Consider the following 22,536-nt stretch of genomic DNA (forward strand, 5'->3'; position numbering starts at 1 on the left):
ACCTGGCAACATCCTGGTAAATCTCTTCTGAACCCGCTCCAGCTTGATAATATTCTTCCTATCACTGGGTGACCAGAACTGGACACAGTATTCCAGACGAGGCCTCACAACCTCAACATGACGTCACAACTCATACACTGAAAAGACTGAGCAATTTAGGCAAGGTGCTGTGGGTTCAAATACTACTCCAGAACTTGATGGTCAGGAAAAAGGCATTTGTAGCAGGACAAAACAGCTGAAAATTAACCTGCAAATTCTTCTGATACACAATGAGAGAGACTTCTGATCAGTAACGGGTGAGTAACGTGTTCCAGGGAAAACGAGCCATGGAAATAGAGGTATGTGCTTTATCTGTGTCGTATGTCATTAGTTGGACCATATCTGAAAATCCCAAGGTGAAACTGGCTTTTCGTTGTTCTTCCCCCTCTTTTTAATACGGACAGTTTTGAATTCAGCAGTGTTATAATGACTGGAGTATTGCTGTAATGACTGCAGGTATTTACTTAACTAATGACCTGTATCCAGCACAGACTGCCTCAGTCCCTAGACAGTATTGCTTGTCAAGAAAGTAGGGTATTATTATTAATTTGTGTCTTCACAAGGCAAGTTGAACAAGTTAAAAAAAAATAGAGCTTTCTGTACGGACAAACTTCACATGCCATTTTCGACTGGTTTGATTTTTAATGTGGACATTATGAAGTTGAAGGACGTTTACAATGGGGAATGAAACACCATTTTTTATAGTCACTGTAGTTTCCATGTCAAGGAAAAGGAAGACTTGCATCTTAGAACAGCTTCTCATGCCTTGAACTGCCAATGCAGTCCATTTAAAGTGGAGTTTTGGTTTTATTATTGGAAACTTGTCAGCTAATCTATGCAAAAGGCTGGAAGAACACAGCAAGCCTCTTGCTTGTCAACTTTGGATTCCAGCATCTGTAGTTTTTTTTTGTCTCTTGTTAATCTGTGCACAGCAAGCTCCCCCTTGCTATGTGATAATGGCCAGATAATCTGATTTTGTGACAAAAGCAGAATGCTCAGAAGAAGAGTCATAGTGGACCTCAAAACTTCCACTCTGTTTCTCTGTCCACTAATAACACCAGACCTGCTGAGTTTCTCCAGCATTCTCTGTTTGTTTCAGATTTCCACCAACTGCGATATCTGCCTTTTATCTTTGTTTTTTTGTTGATTGAGGGAGAAATACTGACCAAGGCATCCAAACCTACTGTATTCTAACTTCCAAATTTAGTTGAGGACATTGAGGAGGTAGTTCAGGGTGGGTGTGTTTTGAAAATAAAAAAATAATTGCATGAGCCATATTATTAATGTAAGGAATTTTAGATTTGAAGATGATTTAAAAATCAGAGCACAGTACAAATAACAACACCAGCAATAAAGTTAATAAGTTCTGGTATCGTTCTGACATGGTAGTAGGGAGAACGTGCATATAAAAATCTAAATGTTGCATGAATTAGACTGTAAAATAAGAGTCTGGAGTTAAGATGGGTTTGGTTAGTTCTGCTGTGTTGTCTGCGTGGTTTACAATGCAGACTGATGTCAACACTGTGTGTGGACTGAAGGGTCTGTTTCCATTGCTGTACATTTCTATGACTCTATGATTCTAACTTCTGCACCAGCTGAGGTTACCATGAAGGATTCTCCTTCTCAAACTCTCGGCCTCGCCTGAGGTATAATAACGCTCACATTAATCTACCCCAGTCATCTCTTTCTTCTGAAAGATCAGCCCCATAGTCCAGTAGGACTGCAACACCATTATCTTGGGATGGGTCAGTTAGTTCAGTTGGCTAGGCAACTTGTTTGTGATGCAGAATGATCCGACAGTATGGGTCCAGTTCCAGATGAGGTTATCATGAGGGATTCTCTATCTCAAACACTCCCCTTGCCTGAGGCGTGGTGACCCTTAGGTTAAACCACCCACAACTGTTTCTCTCTCTTTCTCTCTCTCTCTCTCTCTCTCTGTCCCCCCTCCCCACAAAAGAGCAGCTGTTTGGTCTGATAGGACTATCGTGACTTTCCCTTTATTTTAGTTTTAAAAGCTCTTGACAAGGCTGAGACTTTTTTCACTGGAGTGTAAAAAGCTGAGAGACGACCTGATAAAAGTTGACAAAATAATGAGAGGTATCGATAGGATTAATGTTTGGTGTCTTTTCCCGAGGATGGAGGTTTCAAGACATGGGGGAACATTTTTAAGGTAAGAGGAGGGAAATTTAAAATAAAAAGACGAGAGGCAAATCTTTTACACAGAGGGTGGCTTGCGTGTGGAATGAACATCCTAAGGAATTAGTGGATTACAATGTTTAAAAGATATTTGGATAAGTACATGAATAGGAAATACTTAGAGGGATATGGGTCAGGTGGGACTAGTTTAGTTTGGGATTATGTTCAGCATGGACTGATTAGACCGAAGGGTCTGTGTCCATGAGGTATGATTCTATGACAAGATCAAGTATTGTATGCATGACTTAGGCAAAAAGAAGTCACATTATTTGAAATATGCAATATGAAAAACTGAATCCAAGCATTTTCGAATTATCAGTGAACTGGAATGAAGAAACTTTGACTGAGTGGTATCAGACTGAACTTCACAAACTGCGCTCTATGACTTGGTTCTGGTAAAAGCCCTGGTTTGCTACTGTGCATCTAGGAGAGGGGATGTTGCAAGAAGTCCCCAATTTGACAGTGAGGATATTAAGAGAAGCCTGGAACATGCAGAAAAACTATACTCAGAGCTGAGGAGACACAAGAAATGAACGACCAGGATTGCAATAGAGAGATGTGGAGATGGAAACTGTCATGTTGGAGATCAGACATACAGGTGATTCATTTGACACAGCATCCACTCTTGTACTGATTCCATTCTGCTATGTTGCTGCAATAATTTTTCTATTCCTTGATCGTCAGCAGAATGAGAATATATTAAGTCAAAAACAACTTTGCAACAGAATGCTATTCATAGTGCTTTAATAAGGCTTAACATTCTGAAGGGTTGTAATTATCCTGAGGGAAGCAACATTTGTCTTCCTGTGTTTCTGCCATCATTCCTTCAGGAAGTGAGATCTAAACCTCTGGCAATATATTGTCAGTGTACGAAAACATTTATTTCACAGAAAATCTATAGGGGACAATGGCCTGGAAATTGTTATTGATGATAAAGGCCATGGTACAATTAAACGCAAACACCTGACATTCATTTGTCCACTTTGAGAGGCAGTATTTAATCACCTTATTTTAAATGCACTGGTTCCTCTGTTTAAATAATGGACAACAGGAACACATCAAGTGTTTGCTCACTTGTATCTTTACCAATAGTTTCTCAGGTACGGTTTGTTCTAGCGAGTCAGATACATCTGTCAGCATGGACCAAAATAAGGAACACAAATGTGCAACAGTATATACGTTGACTAATGTGAATGAGATACAAAACAGGCTATGTTTCTGATCTAATCTGGTCCAGTTGCAGTCCTGTTTCCTTCACTGCAGGATTCTACAGTACAGCAGTCAGTGCTTCAGTTCGACTGCATTGGTGTCTTGGTGCACACTGTAAGGGGCATCTGTTGCTCTTAACCTCTGTGAGTTTTGCTTTTGATCTGAGCGACAGGTCTGAGCTTGAACAGTGCAGGTCTCCATCTTGGATACCCAGGTTTAGCTAATCAACCCTTCCAAATGTTAGGGGATGACCCTTCTGCCTCCACACCACCTCCCCACACTAATCCTGTGGGAACTGCATGGTTTTCACAACATGGACAAATTCCCAACTCTGATTGGACTTGGCATTGTGAGCTCACTTTGCACGGTGGGGGAAATTGCAAACAAACTATGATGAGGAGGTTTAAACATATGAGAAGCTGAAAATTAGGGTTAAACAAAAAAGCATTGTTAACATTTACAGCGGCCACTAGCATTTTGAATGAATGCATATTTCGGCCTCTGCAAAAGTTGGGGTAATAAGATTGCCTGATCAATCGAAGCGAAGGAAGCGAAGGAGCCAATGGATTGGGCACAGCACTAAGTCATTCGACATATTCAAGGCTAGGATAGACAGATTTTAATCAACTGGGAGAGAGTGAGCACTGCAGATGCTGGAGATCAGAGTTAAAATCTGTGGTGCTGAAAAAGCACAACAGGTCAGGCAGCATCCGAGGAGCAGGAGAGTCGAGGTTTCAGGAATAAGCCCTTCATCACATTCCTGATGAAGATCTTATGCTCAAAACATTGACTCTCCTGCTCCTCGGATGCTGTTTCCAGCACCACAGATTTTTAATCAGTAAGGGAAAAAGCAGGAATGTGGGGTTGACAATGATCAGATCAGCCATGATCTCAATAAATGGTGGAGGAGACTCGATGGACTGAATGGCCTCCCATGGCTCCTGTGTCTTTTGGTCTAACAGTTCTCATAGAAGCCCTACAGTGTGGAAAGATGCCGTTCAGCCCATCGAGTCTGCACTCACCCTCTGAAGAGCATCCATAACTCTGACTGATAAAGAAAGGGTGGCGAACGCAGAGTGAATCAATAGAGAGGAGGGTGCCTTTCCCTTTCAGCCTCACATGGAACTTGCAGCTTGTCTGGAGCCAATATCAAGCTATGAATTAAATTGCTTGCCAGAGGTTGCCTGGCAGATGTTCTGCATCCAGTTGACCTGCAACTTGTTCTGCCAGTTCCACACGGGCAACACCTGAGACCGGAATTGGAGCAAGTGGATCCCATCTGTCCTCCTTGTGGTCTGACCTGCTTGTGTCACTTCCACTGTTTCAACAGAATTGGCCTGTCAGTGCAATTCCACTGGGTTCGCCCACTGTTCCAAATGGCCTGAAGAGGTGCCCGGAACACTTGGCTTAAAGCATTCCGAGCAACTAAATGGAATCATGAAAGAAGTAGAGGAGGAAATGGAAGAGAAAAGATTCAGTAGCAAAATGCTGTTGCAAAGCTTACTAGAAAACTCCTTTTCTACCATCTGCAATCTCCAGCATGTTCCAATACTCATTTTATATTGTCATACAGTCTCAGAGATGTACAGTGTGGAAACAGACCCTTTGGTCCAACTCGTCCATGCCAACCAGATCCTAAATCAATCTAGCCAGCACTTGGCCCTTATCCCTCCAAACCCTTCCTATTCATGTACCGAACCAGATGCCTTTTAAATATTGTAATTGTACCAGCCTCCACCACTTCCTCTGGTGGCTCATTCCATAGAGGCATCATTCTCTGCATTAAAAAGTTGTCACTTAAGTCACTTTTAAATCTTTCCTATCTGACCTATACCCTCTAATTTTGGACACACTTCTCCTGGGAAAAGACCTTGGCTATTCACCCTATCCATGCCTCTCACGATTTTACAAACTTGGTATGCTTGCCTTTATTGGCCAGTTACTGAGTACAGGAGTTGGGAAGTCATGTTGCAGCTGTACAGGCCATTGGTTAGGCCACTTTTAGAATACTGCGTTGAATTCTGGTGTCCCTGCTTGAGGAAAGATGCTGTGAAACTTGAAAGGGTTCAGGAATAATTCACAAGGATGTTGCCAGTGATGGACGGTTTGAGCTGTCGGGAGGCGCTGAATAGACAGGGGCTATTTTCCCTGGAGTGTCAGAGTCTGCAACATAACATCTTGGAAAATGGACTCATCAGTGGCGAACTCCCATTAATTTACACTTAGAATGATTTACTTCCCCTCTTGTGTCCACCTCTGTTCCTTACCCCAGGGAGTCAACTGCAACCTCACAAGGTTGGTGGTGTCCTTTTCTGATTGAGGTTGGTGCCTTATAGTAAGTCAAAAAGTGTGGTGCTGGAAAAGCACAGCTGGTCAGGCAGCATCCAGGAAACAGGAGAGTCGACGTCTCGGGCATGAGCTCTTCATCAGGAAGCTCATGAAACATTGACTCTCCAGCTCCTCGGATGTTGCCTGCCTTACTGTGCTTTTCCAGCACCACACTTTTTGACTCTGATCTCCAGCATCTGCAGTCCTCACTCTCTCCTAGATTTATAATATGGCCCTGAGTTTGACGAGAACGGTGAAGGGGCTGCAATGAATTGTCATTTACACAGCCCACTCCCTACCAAAGTCCCTACTATAAGCATCACTCTCTGCTAGACAGAAACAAGGGGCTTTACTCTGAGAGACATCACTGTACCCTGAAGAATGGGCTTCTCTCCTGCTCTTATCATCAGCCTGTTGGTTGTGTGCACTGGTTGAATATTAACCCGCTTGATCATCTTATTCATGCACATTCCTTGGCCAACAAATTTTAGATTAGAATTTCAACCCAGAGCAGCTAGGTCGAAGGCGGGAACATTGCTGACTGAGACACAAGATCTGCCTTTACCTATTCCCACATCACACCACTCAGAAGCACATTGCAAGCAGACCTTTATGCCCACTGTATGCAAGATCCCTGTAAGATGAACTAATGGCAACCTCACAGAAAGCAGAAGACTGTGGGTGCTGAAAATGCTGGAAATACGCAGCAGGTCAGGCAGCATCAGAGCAGGGTAAAACTGTCAACGTTTCAGGTGAATGATCTCTCACCACAGGGAGAACGTATTGCAAGTGAAAGGAGAAATGATGGTCAGATCATCAGAAGAATTTCCTGCTCATTTGCGAACAGCCCATCTAGCTTCAATATTCACAAACAACAAAAAAGAGGAGGCAAATTTAGCCCCGTTGTTATTTGGACTAATAATTGTTGTCCTCACTCTCGCCATGGAGTCATAAGGTCCTGGGTTCAAGTCTCAATCTGATAGTCCAGAGCAATAGTCAAGGCTGACAATCCAGTAAATAAAGAAAGACTGGGCTTGTACTTGCTAAACTTTAGAAGATTGAGATGGGATCTCACAGAAGCATATAAAATCCTGCTGGGACTGGACAGGTGCAATGTGGAAAGAATGTTCTGAGTGTTGGGGGAAGTCCAGAACTAGGGGTCACAGTATAAGAATAAAGGGTAAGCCATTCAGGGCTGAGATGAGGAAGGATTTCACCACTCGGAGAGTTGGGAATCTGTGGAATTCTCTCCCTGAAGTTGTGGGGGCCAGATATATCCAACAGGGACCTGGTTGTGGCCCTCGCAGCTAAAGGGAGCAAGGGATATGGGGAGAGGGCAGGAGTGGGATACTGAGACTGCATGATCAGCCATGATCACATTGAATGGTGGTGCAGGCTTGAAGGGCCGAATAGCCTACTCCTGCACCTATTTTCTATGTTTCTATTTTTCTATTACTGAGGGAGGCACTGTCTTTCAATGAGATGTGAAACCTAAGGCTCCATCTATCTGCTTGGGTGGATATAAAAATCCCTTGTTTCTACTTCAAAGAAATGTAGGAGCGATATCCCCAGTGAAAGCTTGACAACCTGAAACATTAACCTTGCTTCTCACCACGGATGCTGACTGACCTGTTGACTATTTTCAGCATTTTCTGATTTCAGAATTTCAGATTTCCAACATCTGCAGCACTTTGGTTTTCAAGAAATGTAAAATATAATATCAACTTAGTAAACTCTCTCTTGGTAAGGTTCCCTGTGCCTCTTTACGTGATTAAAAAGAACATTTTCTATCAGCAATTATTTAGTATGAATTCCAACTCAATTATTGCAGGTGCAATCTCAATACTCTCTGCATCGCTTTAAAAAGTACTAAAATGCAGCAAGATTTCTTTTAACAATAGCTCTGTTAAATCACTATCAGAATAATCTAAAAATCTGACAAGTAACAGATTACTTATTAAAATTATAATGTTCTGTGATTTCAATTATATTGTCAAATTTACATTGCTTTCTCCTACTCTCAGAGGACTGTTCCACTGATTAGGTCACAGGCTGACTTTCAGTCATTCTCCTTCCATTATCTGTTCAACTCATTACTTCATTCAGCCGACAAAAAAGTAAAGAGCAACATAATTTTGGCAATTAAAAAATGAAAGGTCTAGATTCAAGATTGCAAACCTTTGAGCACTGCCTGAATTGAAAAGATGGTAGGTTAGGGATTTAACGCTTTCAAAATTACAGTTCACCGGCTTTAACAGGTTCTTGCAAATTGACTGCTTTAATCAATATTACAATTTATAGATTGCAATACAGAAATTGAGTATTGCTGAAAAGGAGACGTGCTGTCAAAGTTTTTCATCTTGTACTTATCAGGACAAATGCAAGAATGCCAAATTTCAAGGAAGCAATAATGGGGTGGTACATTGGCTCAGTGGTTAGCACTGCTGCCTCACAGTGCAAGGGACGCAGGTTCAATTTCAGCCTTGGGTGACCATCTGTGTGGAGTTTGCATATTCTTTCCATGTCTATGTGGGTTTCCTCTCACAGTTCAAAGATGTGCAGGTTAGGTGAATCGGCCATGCTAAATAGCCCATAGCGTCGAGCGATGTGTCGGTTGGGTGCATTAGTCAGGGATAAATGTAGGGGAATGGGTCTTGGGGGGGAGGTTTGGTGTGGACTTGTTAAGCTGAAGGACCTGTTTCTACACTGTAGGGATTCTAACTAATGCTGCATAAGGAAGGGGAGCTGATTGATTGACATGGAGAATGCTCTAAGAAACAATTGTCATTCACATTTTGCTTAATTAAAAAAAAGAGGCACAATGTCTGGATAAGTTCCTTTTATCCACAATGGACTAGTCCGGCCAATGAATTTAAATAAATGTGTATTTATTTGTTTTAATAATTTGGATTTTCATCAGTTCTTGTCATTGCAATATGATTAATTTGTTGCCTCTGCTCAGTGTCGGAATGGTACAAGTCATTGTGGGATGGAGTGTACAATTCCAATATATTATAATGAACTTGAAAGCATCAACCTTTAAAATCGCCATTTACAGATAAATTCATATACTTTCCACAGTTCCAATTATTTTTGCACTTCTTTTGGTATGGTAGCCTTAATGCCAAATACCTCATGAGGGAGTAGCCATTGACTGCTGACCACAGCATGTAAGACATCAGAACTGACCCTGTCAGATGACAGCAGTGGTCACTGTGTTACTTGGTTAGCTCAGTTGGCTGGGCAACTGGTTAGTGATCAGAGCAGGTCAGGCAGCATTCGACGAGCAGGAAAATCGATGTTTCAGGCAAAAGCCCTTCATCAGGAATGAGGCAGAGAGCCTCCGGGGTGGAGAGATAAATGGGATGGGGGTGGGACGGTGGAGAAGGTAGCTGAGAGTGCAATAGGTGGATTGAGGTGTGGATGAAGATGATAGGTCAGAGAGGAGGGTGGACCAGATAGGTGGAAAGGAAGATTGGCAGGTAGGACAGGTATTGAGGATGGTGCTGAGCCAGAGGTTGGAACTGGTGTAAGGTCAGAGGAGGGGAAATAAGGAAACTGGTGAAGTCCACATTGATGCAGTGGGGTTCTTCCTCCAAGTGTCAGGTGGTGAGGGAGTGGTGGTGGAGGCGGCCCAGGACCTGCATGCCCTCAGCAGAGTGGAAGGGGTAGTTGAAATGTTCAGTTACGGGGCAGTGGAGTTGATTGGTGCAGGTGTCCTGGAGGTGTTCCCTAAGGCGCTCTGCGAGAAGGTGTCTAGTCACCTCAATGTAGAGGAGACCACATCGGGAGCAATGGATACAATAGATGACATTGGTGGATGTGCAAGTGAAAGTGAAACTTTGATGGATGTGGAAGGGTCCTTTCGGGCCTTGGATGGAGGTGAGGGAGGAGGTGTGGGCGCAGGTTTTGCAATTCCTGCGCTGGCAGGGGAGGGTGCCAGGACGGGAGGGTGGATTGTTGGGGGGGGGGGGAGGTGGACTTGATCAGGTAGTCATGGAGGGAATGGTCTTTGCGGAAAGCAGATAGGGGTGGGGAGGGAAATATACCCCTGGTGGTGGGGTCTGTTTGTAGGTGGCAGAAATGTTGGCGGATGATGCAGTTTATGCGGAGGTCGGTGGGGTGAAGTGAGGACTGGGGGGTGGGGGGGGGGGGGGGGGGGGGCTCTGTCCTTGTTGTGGTTGGAAGGGTGGGGTTTGAGGGCAGAGGTGTGGGACGTGGATGAGATGTGTTGGAGGGCACTTTCAGCCATGTGGGAAGGCAAATTATGGTCTTTAAAGAAGGAGGTCGTCTGGTGTGTTCTGTGGATGCCAATAGCATGGGTTCAAGTCACATACAGACAAGCTCTCCATGAAAGTTCTGTCTTCTCAATGTTATCTGAGGGGTGGTAACCCTTGGGCTAAACTCACCACCAATTGTCTCCCTCTGATGACAGAGCAGTTCCAAGGTGCTCTAATACTATGACTTACTTTTATTAAACTGTTTTCCTGGGTCCCGTCAACTCTCTCAACTGGGCTTAAAAGATGACATTGGTTAGAGACAAAAAAACCTGCAGATGCTGGAATCCGAGGTAGAGAAGCAGGAGGCTGGAAGAACACAGCAAGCCAGGCAGCACCAGCAGGTGGAGAAGTCGAAGTGTCTGGGGGTAACCCGTCCTTAGAACTGGGGTGGGTATAAGGGGAGCTGCACATAAAGTATGGCCAAAATGCTGGAAGGCTGAAGAGGTCACAGTGCTGTGGCAGTGACCTATCCTCACCTCACCACCCTGCCCCCTCCCACCCTTCACCCCCTTTATCTGCAGCTCCCCTTACAGCTACCCCCAATGCTGAAGAAGGGTTACATTCAAAATGCCGACTTCTCCACCTCCCGATGCTGCTTGGCTTGCTGTGTTCTTCCAGCCTCCTGCTTGTCCACCTTATAAGAAAGCACGGCATTATTTTGGAGAAAAGGAGGTGAGTTACTCTTCCCTATATTCTCAATAATACTTAACCTACAATCAACATCACGAAAGCAAATTATCTGGTCACTACCAAACAGCTGTTATAGGAACGTGCTGTACATGGATTGGCAGCTACATAATATTGCAGCAGTGAGGGGTGAAAATGTTCAATAGTAAAGCAATGTGGCACATGAAAGGTGTTCCAGAAATTGCTGTTTTCAGGCACGATTCTTCTCGTGATATACCTCAGTGTCACACCAGCTGAAGGAAGCACAAAAGTTTGCAAATTCACAGGTAACAGTGTAACGTCCTTGATTTCCTGAACATAAGTAGCATTTATTTATGAACTGTGTGACATGAAAGTATTTCCTGATACTTTATTTCTTACGGCAGTGAGGGCGAGAAGAAGCTAGAAATAAAAGCTGTGGAGGAAGAGGTGAATCTGCCTCTCAATTAGAATAAAAAGGAGATATACCTATCCTGTCGAGCCTGTCAAGAGCCACTGTTTCAAAGGCACGTCTCATCATTGGATATTCCTCCAACACTTCATTGAAGTGGTCTACAGAGAGGGAGTACAGCCTGCAGTAAGTGTCAGCTCGCACGCTCGCTGTTCGACGGCCCCGGGTCAGCAAGCAGATTTCTACCGAGAGGGAAAGAAAGAACGGTTGATTAGTGTGGTCAATGAATTCACACTCTTGCTGCAGTGACCAATAAACCATTGTCCAAATCTGAAGGCTTTCAAATTGAGTGAAAGTCGCAAAGGTCAATGAAAATCTGAATTTTCGATATGTTCACATTTAATGCAGAGTACCTTCCTTCACTCTCCAAACGCTGCTCTCTTGGTATAAATCCCCCCCAACGTTGGGTCAGACCCCATTGGAATGAAGCAGAATGGCAAAAGTGAGGAGTGCAGATGCTGGAAACCAGAGCCGAGGTTAGAGTGCTGTTGGGGAAGCACAGCAGGTCAGGCAGCATCCGAGGAGCAGATTCCTGCTGAAGGGCTTTTGCCTGAAATGTCGATTTTCCTGCTCCTAGGAAGCTGCCTGACCTGCTGTGCTTTTCCAGCACCACTCTAATCTAGACACATGAAGCAGAACATGAATCTCTAGAATTTGGGTGTCTGATTTTGGCTGTCTTATAGCTTCACGCCCAATTTCCAGATTGGTACAGGAGTGCTGAACACGCAAAGTTCAAATATTTTCAAAGTTTAGTTTAATTTTAAAATCAAAGGCCAGAAAGGAAACAGAGAGATTCAACTAATTATAGCTTGCAAAAACACTGCAAAAAACCAGACAAAAGGAAGTCACTAAGGACACTTGTCTGTTCAAAAATTGTTCCCATTGATGAGTAAAGCAATCATCAGGTGGTTTATAGTGAAATAACAGAGAATTAGACCAAAAAAAATTAGACAGAATAACAGGCAGTATCTAGCAGTACTACCCCACTTTATCTTAGTTCAACCTCTTAATAACTCAAGTGTTTTGCAACCAACATGCCCTCTGGCTAATTCAAACCAGTGCTTATAGCACAATAGATTGCTCAAGAATGATCCTTTTGTTGATTCTGATTCAGATAAAGGGATCCCAGTCCACCAGCCTATTATCTATTCATTCACGGAGCATCTCACTGAATAAGCTACTTTATATTTATTCATAATGTAGGGAATCTTAAGAGACCAAAGCCATTTCCTTGTTCATTGCTATTGTAATAACTATTGATGGACCAAACCGTGTATTGAAACTTATTCTCCTCAGATGTGGAAATCGCTCATTTCTTCTTCATCCCCATCACATGCAATTTAAATGATTTGGAGGTGCCTGTGTTGGACTGGGGTGTACAAAATTAAAAATCATACAACACCAGGTTATAGTCCAACCATGATTTGGAGGTACCAGTGCCAGACTATAACCTGGTGTTGTGTGATTTTAACTTTCAAATTTAAAGTACTCCAATTATCTGTAGTTAGGACAGTTACACGTTAATGCTAGATCTCACTTTGTGAAGCACATTTAGTCGGTTAATTTCTTTTATCCCAATATTACCCTTTCATAGAGACATACAGCACAGAAACACACCCTTCGGTCCAACCAGAACATGTTGAATATAATCCCGAATTAAACTAGTCCCACCTGCCTTCTCCTGACCCATATCCTTCCAAACCTTTCCTGTTCATGTATTTATCCAAATGTCTTTTAAATGTTGTAATTGTATCTGCAGCCATTTTGTTTGTTCATTTCTACTGATATGATGAAAATTAGTAATTTAATAAACTTATCCTCTCTGACTCTTCTAAATGTTTTTTGGGATTCAGTTTTTGAACAAAGCTATTATGACACCCTTCTTATGGACTACCACCTGATGAAGGAGCAGCGTTTTAAAAGCTAGTGCTTCCAAATAAACCTGTTGGACTATAACCTGAGGTTGTGTGATTTTTAACCTTATATACTTAACATATTTAGCTCTGTCTACATGACTTGGTTAGTACTAGTGCTTCCAAATAAACCTGGTGGATTATAACCCGGTGTTGTGTGATTTTTAACTTAGCTCTGTCTAGTCATGGCGGTATCTGAGGAGCAGGAGAATTGACGTTTCGGGCATAAGCCCTTCCCCCCGGTCATCTCCTCTGCCCTGAAGCTCTTCAGCCATGTTCTCAAACAGACTCGCTACCACAGCCACATCTCCTTCCTCAGCACCTGCCTATGGAACTGACTGACCCCGCACGGACTCCGGACTACGTTCAGACCAACAAAATTTGGACCCAACCAGGACAACCAGTACCTACAACAAATCCGAAGCCTCCAGCAACAGACCTCCCTCTGGATCCTCCACTCCACGCTCGCAGCCATGTGCCGCTACCTACACTCCCTGCAATCAGCCCTACCCCAGCTCAGGACAACATTCTCCCAGACCTGTCATTCCTGAAGAAGGTCTTATGCCCGAAATGTCGATTCTCCTGCTCCTCGGATGCTGCCTGACCTGCTGCGCTTTTCCAGCACCACATTTTTCAACTCTGGTCTCCAGCATCTGCAGTCCTCACTTTTCCCCTCTCTGTCTAGTCATTCCAAACACCACCTCGCGCAAAAACTGTAAAGTTAGTGCAGATAACAAATGGAACCCAAGATACATTTAGAAGACATTGCTTTACAGATCAGCACTATAACTGGGTTGGACAGTTCTAATCAACTTAAATGCAGTGAATCATATCTTAATGCTGAGCTCACTACATGCTCTATATGGTTCTTCCCCCAGATGTCAGTATTAAGAGATCGGAACCATAAAAGTGAAAGACGGGGCAAATTGATTATCTCATGATAAAAGTAGCAAAAGGCTGAAATAAATCTTTGACATTTCATTAGACAAAATAAAACCATTCTTGTGTACAGCACCAGCCAGACAGAGAGAAACTGGGATTTATCAAACTATTGATGGCTATTTACTGGTAATGAACACATTTGTGATTCAGTCTTGGTATCCCAGTGATTTAGGAAGAAGGTCCTTGTATTTATTTTAGTCTGTTTTGTGTCTTTAAGATGTCTCAAGACACTTCACCACGAATGGCTTCAATATTTAAGGGTGTGCAAGGGGAAGGTGATAGAATGGGCATTGGCAAACCCAGGGATACGGAGTTTCACAATTGTAAAATGTTTATCCTTGTTTTCAAGTCCCTCGATCACTTGCCCTTGCCCCCATCTCTAAACCTCCATGAGCCCTACATTGATCCAGTATACCTGAAGTCCTCCAATTTGTCCATCCCCATTTCAATTGTTCCACTATTCATGTCTGTGTCTCCAGCTGCCTGGTCCTTAGGATCTTGAAACCTCTCTGCCTCCCTCTGTCCCTCCCCTCATTTAAGATGTGCCTTAAAGCTGGTCAAGCTGGCATTTTGGTAATGTCACTTGACTAGCAATCTGAAGGCCCAGGCTAATGCTCTGGTGAAATGGGTTCAAAACCCATCACAGCCACTGGTGTATCTGGAATATAAAGCTTGTCACAGCAGGGACCATAATGGGATCTCAACTAAAGTCCTGTCTAGTTTATGAATGTCATTTCAGGAAGGAAATCTTCCACAGTTCTAGCCTACATGTGTCTCCAGACTGGTCATAATGTGATTCACTCTTAACCAGCGCCTGCAATGCCCTGTTAAGCCTTTCTCTTTAAGAGCAATTATAGAATGGCCACAAATATTGGCATTTCAAGCAATAGCCACATCCCATGAAAGAAACTGTTTCAGTCATTTGCCCTTAGATCTCGTCATGTGCTTCATCAATCACATTCCCTCCAACATAAGATCAAAAATGGGGATATTTGTTGATGATGATATAATATTCAGCACCATTCTCGCTTCCTCAGATACCGAAGCAGTCGTGTCAATATTCAACAATAACTTGGACAACAGCCAGTCTTGGGCTGATAAGTGGCAAGTAACATTCACACCACACACTGCGGGCAATGGCAGTCTCCAACATGAGAGAATCTAATCATCAGCCCTTGATATTCATGATCATTGCCATCACCAAAGCACCCATTATCAAGGGTTCCACTGACCAGAAATTGAACTAGATCAACCTTATAAATACTATGTGGCACGGTGGGTCAGTAGTTAGCACTGCTGCCTCACAGCTCCAGAGACCCGGGTTCAATTCCCGCCTCGGGCAACTGTCTGTGTGGAGTTTGCACATTCTCCCTGTGTTTGCGTGGGTTTCCTCCAGTTTCCTCCCACAATCCAAAGATGTGCAGATTAGGTGAATTGGCCATGCTAAATTGCCCGTAGTGTTAGGTGAAGGGGTAAATTTAGGGGAATGAGTCTGGGTGGGTTGCTCTTCGGAGGGTCGGTGTGGACTTGTTGGGCAGAAGGGCCTGTTTCCGCACTATAAGTAATCTAATCTAACCTAAAGAATAGGTCAGAGTTTGGGTTAGGAATTCTGAGGCAAGTAACTAATCTCTTTCCCCAGTGACTGTCCACCAATATTAACTGGGATAACCAAAGTGTGAAAGGCTTAGGGGGGTAGAATTCTTAAATTGTATGCAGGAGAGCATTAAGCAAATATGTGGAGAGTCCTACTAGACAGGGGATACAGTTGGACCTAATTCTGGAGAACAACATCGGGTGTGGGGATAGAAGAGTCAGTAAAGGGTAAAAGGTTGGGAAAAGGTTCCGGTATGCCCAACTGACATTGAAATGAATGAACAAACAAATGGAGTACTGTGTACATTTCTTGTCGCCCTGTTATAGGAACGATATTATTAAACTAGAGAGAGTGCAGAAAGGATTTATCAGGAAGTTGCCAGAAATGGAGGGTTTCAGTTTCGGGAGGTTGGGGGCTACTTGGTTGAGGGGTGATCTTATAGAGGTTTGTAAAATCACTGGGGGCAGAGATAAAATAAATAGGGAAGATCTTTTCCTTGGTGCAGGGAGAGTTCAAAACTAGAGGGTGTGGGATTGAGGTGAGAGGGGTAAGATCTAAAAGGGATGAGGGGGCCAACTTTTTCACACAGAGTGTGGTACATGTATGGGATGAGCTGCCAAAGGAAGTGGTGGAGGTGAGTAGAATTCCAACATTTGGACAGGTGCATAAATAGGAAAGGTTTAGGGGGATATGGGTCAAACAGGCAAATGGGAAACATGGTTGGCATAGACATGTTGGACTGAAGGATCTGTTTCCATGCTGTATGACTCTGTGACTCCATGACTCCATGATTTCAATATGATTAGAGAGGATCAAGCCAAAGTGGATTAGGAGCAGTTAGTTGCAAGAAAATCTACATCGGAGCAGTGAGAGTCTTTCAAACAGGAAATAATGAGAATGCAGGGCCAACATGTTTCCATAAAGGTGAAGGCTAGGACCAACAAAAGTCCAGGGAAACTTGCATTTTGAGGAATTTACATGATTTGATAAAGTACAAAAGGGAAAGTTACGGTAAATATCAAGAGCTCAAAATACCAGAAACCTGAGAGGCATCTAGAACATGCTCCTGTTAACTTAAGAAGTTGGGAGGTCATGTTGCGACTGTAAAAGACATTGATGAGGCCACTTCTGGAGTATTACTCTCAATTCTGGTCTCCCTACTATGGGAAAGATGTTGCAATACTTGAAAGGGTTCAGAAAAGATGTATAAGGACGTTGCTAGGGTTGGACGGTTTGGACTACAGAAAGAGGTTGAATAAGCTGGGGCTATTTACTCTGGAGCTGAGGGGTGACCTTATAGAGGTTTATAAAATCATGAGGGGCATGGAGAGGGTGAATAGCCAAGGTCTTTTCCCGAGGGTAGGGGAGACCAAAGCTACAGGTCATAGGTTTAAAGTGAGAGGGGAAAGATTTAAAAGGGACCTAAGGGTCAGCTTTTTCACACAGACGGTGGTGCATGTTTGGAATGAGCTGCTAGAGGAAGCCATAGAGTCTAAGAGTCATAGATATGTACAGCCTGTGGTGAGGTGACCAGACCAGCTGTGGCTGGAGGACTTCAGAAGGTAATGGGTCAACTGCTGGCAAATGGGATTAGATCAGTTTAGGATATCTGGTTAGCACTGACAAGTTGGACTGAAGTGTCTGTTTCTGTGTTATATGACTCTATGGTTCTATGCTTAAAAAAAGAAATTAAGAGATTGAAGAGGGACACGAAAAGACACTGGTGAGTAAAATAAAGGAAAATCTAAAGGCATTTATTCAGTATATTGGGAAAAGAGGTGAATCAGGGAAACAGTAGAGTTCATTAGGGATCAAAGTGGCAAACTGTGTTAGAATAAATAGGTTGAGTTTCAAATGAGTACTATGCATCTGTGTTCACTATAACGAATCATAGAATTATAGAATCTTAGAGTACAGAGGACCCATTGCGTCAGTACTAGCCCCTGAAGGAGCGACCCAGCTAGTCCCATTCTCCAGCCTTATCTCTGCAGCCCTTCGAATTCATCACTTACAAATATATATCCAGCTCTCTTTTGAAACGTCCTGTGGAATCCACTTCCACCATAGTCTTAGGCGTTGCATTCCAATTCCTAGCAACCCCACCACCCGCCCCCCCCCCCCACCCTGAGCAAAGACGTATCTCCTCATCTCACTCCTAGTTTTCTTGCTGACAGAGAAGGATTGTGTAGACACAGAGATCAGAAAGGGGGGACAAATTATAATTGAGAGGGAGGTAATAATGGCTTTAGTGGGTTTAAGTTTGGACAAATCCCAGGCCGAGAAGAGGTGTGTCCCAGGCTGCTGTGGGAAGCAAAGGAGAAGCTTGCATTGGTCTGGACATTAATTTCCAAACATTCTGGTCAACAGAGAGAAGAACAGCTTATTCAAAAGGGTGGTCGGGATGAATCAGGGAACTATGGGCCAGTGTGCCAAACATCAGTGGTAGAAATAAAATCTAAAAGACAGAATTAGCCTCCTCTTGAAAAGCAAGGACAAATCCAAGATAGTCAACATGGCTTTGACTGGATGAGATTATATTTGACAGGATTGACTGAGTTTTTCAAGGAGGTGACAGCACAATGGGTGTTCCTGCTCCCCAAAAAGGCAGCTCACCAACACCTTCTCCAGAGCAATAAATGTTGGCCTAGTTACTGTTGCCAACATCCCTTTAATAAATTGAAAAAAATGTGCTTCAATGTCAAATTCTGTTCCATAACACTGTTGCGACACATTAGGATATTTTATGACATTGAATGTGCTATAGAAAACAGGTTTGGTGTGGTTGTGTCAAATTTAATGGCTGGACTTCATGATAATATTATCCGTTAGCAAATGGATACGTTCATAGGCCATTATTTCTCCAGCATCTTGCACCCCACTGTAACAGCACAGGGAGAAGTCCTTCAATGGGCAGAGTTTCGTTCCAACCCCTTTGCTGACAGATGTAAACCTAATAACATGCAATACCCTGCTGCTGTACTCTTAACTCCTTTTCTCAGCATATCACTCAGCCTGAGAGCATGTTCGGGCAAAGCTGCAGCTGTAGAAATGATTACAATTCACACATGGTAATAAAAGCTGACTCCTTTGCGACTGTCTGTTAATTGGACTGGCGCAAACTGCTTATAGAAACAAGTAAACCCATCTTCAGACACAGGGAGGGCTGGGAAAGCGAGTGGGGTGTGAATAGCGATGTAGTTGGATGAAGAATATTTGAGTACTTCAGGAGTAGGACATAAATATGTAGCAAAGCGATGGCTGAGTGGTATTATCACTGGACTAGTAATCTAGAGACCCAGATAATGTTCTGGGGACCTGGATTTGAATCTCTTTGTGGCAGATGGTGGAATTTTAATTCAATAGAAACCTGAAATTAAAAGTTTAACAATGACCATGAATCCATTGCCAATTATTGGGAAAACCCATCTGTTCACTAATGCTCTTTAGGGAAGGAAATCAGCCATCTTTACCTAGTCAGGTCTATGACTCCAGACCCACAGCAATGTGGTTAGCCTTTAACAATCCCCTAGGCAAAAGAGAGGACTGCAGATGCTGGAAACCAGAGTTTAGATCAGAGTGGTGCTGGAAAAGCACAGCAGGTCAGGCAGCATCCGAGGAGCAGTAAAAGCCCTTCATCAGGAATAGAGGTAGGGAGTCTCCATGGTGGAGAGATAAATGGGGAGGTTGGGGGGGAGAAGGTACAAAAGAGTACAATAGGTGAATGGGGGTGGGGATGGAGGTGATAGGTCAAAGAGGAGGGTGGAGCGAATAGGTGGGAAGGGAGATTGGCAGGTAGGACAGGTCATGAGGATGGTGCTGAGCTGGAAGGTTTGAACTGAGGTAAGGTGGGAGGAGGGGAAACAAGGAAACTGGTGAAGTCCACATTGATGCCCCGGGGTTGAAGTGTTCCGAGGCGGAAGATGAGGCGTTCTTCCTCCAGGCGTCGGGTGATGGGGAGCGGCGGTGGAGGAGGCCCAGGACCTGCATGTCCTCGGCAGAGTGCGAGGAGGAATTGAAATGTTGGGCCACGGGGCGGTGGGGTTGATTGGTGCGGGTGTCCTGGAGATGTTCCCTAAAGCGCTCTGCTAGGAGGCGTCCAGTCTCTCCAATGTAAAGGAGACCGCATCGGGAGCAACGGATACAATAAATGATATTGGTGGATGTGCAGGTGAAACTTTGATGGATGTGGAAGCCTCCTTTGGGGCCTTGGATGGAGGTGAGGGAGGAGGTATGCACGCAGGTTTTGCAATTCCTGCGGTGGCAGGGGAAGGTGCCAGGACAGGAGGGTCGTTTGTTGGAGGTAATAGACTTGACCAGGTAGGCACGGAGGGAGCAGTCTTTGCGGAAAGCGGAAAGGGGTTGGGAGGGAAATAAATCCCTGGTGGTGGGATCCATTTGGAGGAGGCAGAAATGTCGGCTGATGATGCGGTTAATGCAAAGGTTGGAGGGGTAGGGTTTGAGGGCGGAGGTGCGGGATGCGGATGAGATGCGTTGGAGGGCATCTTCAACCAACCTTCCAACTCAGTACTGTCCTCATGACCTGTCCTACCTGCCACCTATCCGCTCCACCCTCCTCTCTGACCTATCACCTCCATCCCCACCCCCATTCACCTATTGTACTCTTTGCTACCTTTCCCCCAGCCCCACACTCCACATTTATCTCTCCACTCTTGAGGTTTCCTGCCTCTATTCCTGATGAAGGGCTTTTGCCCAAAGCATTGATTTTCCTGCTCCTTTGATACTGCCTGACCTGCTGTACTTTTCCAACACCACTCTGATCTTAACAATCCCCTATCAAGCCAGCAATCCTCTCATCCCATGAATGAATTCTTTTTAAAAATGTAGCAAAGGGATGCACAGAAAGGAAACTAAACAGAACTAAACCATGGAGAAGGGAAAGGTAGAATTGAAATCTCGAAGTAAAGGGATGGTCGCAACATGATTCGGTGGTATGGTGACTCAATGGATAACATTGCTGTCTAACAGTGTGAGGGATTTGGGTTCAATTCCACCCTCAGGTGACTGTGTGGGTTTCCTCTGGGTGCTCCAGTTTCCTCCCATAGTTGAAAGATGTGCAGGTTAGGTGGATTGGCCATGTTAAATTGCCCACAGTGTCCAGAGACATGCAAGAGTAGTCATGGGAAATTCAGGGTGAGAAGGATAGGGTGGGGGGATTGTCTTAGTGGGATGTTCTTCAGAGGGTCAGTGTGGACCCAATGGGCCAATTGGCCTGCTCCCACTCTGTAAGGATTGTAAAATTTTGTTTCAAATCCATTGAGGAGAAGAGATGCCAATGGAGGATCAAAGCAGGGAGGTGGGGGAGACATCGCAGTGTTAGTTTTGGGGAAGGGAAAAGCAACTTAAAATATTAAAAAGAGGGATAAGAATTAGGTAAACACATTGAATAGAGGCTGATAACACATCAGTTCAATCAGTGAGCTGTTAGGCTGTGATGGAATAGAGTAGCAATACAAAACAGCAGATGGACTTAATGTTAATTAACTTTAAATTCAAAGCATCATTGTGTCAGAGAATGACTTATGCTGCACATCTCAAACAAAGTGGACACGGACCAGTGCCAATGATAGAATCTTTCTCAGGAGGTGGGCACCAGCACATTTTTCCCTCTCCCACCTTTTTTCTCTCCCTGTTCCCCTGTTAATTTCTAGCTTGGCTGTTTGAACTATTTAATTATCCAGTCCCTCATAGGGTCCTGCTGGATTTGGGAAGGAACTGTCAATCATATCATCTCTGGACCTTCAGGTTTCCTGCTCAATGGAAATCGCCCTTTGAGAATTTGAAGTCAGTCAAGCCAGATCAACCTTTGGTTATAGGACTGTGCTAGGAGGTCTTCAATGCAGTGAGTCATGTCCCTACCTCTGAGGCAGCAGCTCTGGGTTTGCGGTCCATCCCAGGATTCAATGGCAAAGTTATCAACTTGTAAATCCTTTTCATAGAATCCCTACAGCATGAAAATGGGCCCTTAAGCCCAACAAGTCCACACCGAACCTCCGAAGAGTATCCCACCTAAACCATTCCCCTCCCCTATAGCTCTACATTTACCCTTAACTAACACACCCCTGAACACTATGGGGCAATTTAGCTTGGCCAATTCACCTAACCTGCGCATCTTTGGATTGTGAGATGAAACCGGAGCACCCAGAGAAAACACACACAGACACAGGGAGAATGTGCAAACTCAATTCAGATGGTCGCCTGAGGCCGGAATCGAACCTGAGTCCCTGGCACTGTGAGGCAGGGCCAACCACTGAGCCACCGTGCCGTCCCTTTTCTCACATACTAATGGCAAGCATAAGAGTGGGAGAAATTCCTGGTTAGCCATGTGGTGGAAAGAATGTTGGAGACCCCATCCTAGCTGTAGTCCTCAAGTACACTTTGGATGTCCTGAGTGAAACTGCCACAACGTTGTCTACCTTTGCAAACACACCGGTGTCAATCTCGATTTTGTGTGATAGTGCAAAATAATTTGAGGCAACATGCATTCAATTTCTCCCCAACTGACTTCAATGCATGCAAAAATCACAGAGTGTGAAATTGTCTGCAGATTCATCAGTGCCGTTGGCCAAAGTCAAGATTGACTCCAGTCCATTCCTTAAACCAGGATTGCTGTTTTACAACAGTGGTCTAATCATGCAGAAATTGAATTTTGCTGAAAAGAGCAACTTATTGCTAAAGGTTTTCATCTTCAACTCATCAGGAATGCCATATTTGAAATGACCGCCACAAGTTACACTTACAGAAGCAAAAAGGTGCTGATTGAGTTGTTACTTCTTTCCCCATGGCAATGCTTTGGCAAACCAGAATTGACTTGTCAATCAATCACTGCTCTTCACCCCTGTAAGGGCATAAGAAACAGGAGGAGTAGGCCATTCAGCCCCATTCAATCCAGCCCATTCA

At 44.0% G+C, this 22,536-nt stretch overlaps 1 protein-coding gene across 1 annotated transcript in view; it reads right to left on the reverse strand.

Moving 5' to 3' along the window:
• The window catches only part of LOC140458455 (potassium/sodium hyperpolarization-activated cyclic nucleotide-gated channel 3-like), a 407,121-nt gene that overhangs the window by 60,381 nt on the left and 324,204 nt on the right, over window positions 1-22,536 (reverse strand). Inside the window, exon 7 of the mRNA XM_072553060.1 lies at window positions 11,187-11,351. Within this exon, the coding sequence (XP_072409161.1) occupies window positions 11,187-11,351 (165 nt within the window). The remainder of the gene's footprint in view (window positions 1-11,186; window positions 11,352-22,536) is intronic.

The sequence above is a fragment of the Chiloscyllium punctatum genome, chromosome 33 (assembly GCF_047496795.1).
Source record: "Chiloscyllium punctatum isolate Juve2018m chromosome 33, sChiPun1.3, whole genome shotgun sequence".
In the NCBI taxonomy this organism is placed as follows: domain Eukaryota; kingdom Metazoa; phylum Chordata; class Chondrichthyes; order Orectolobiformes; family Hemiscylliidae; genus Chiloscyllium; species Chiloscyllium punctatum.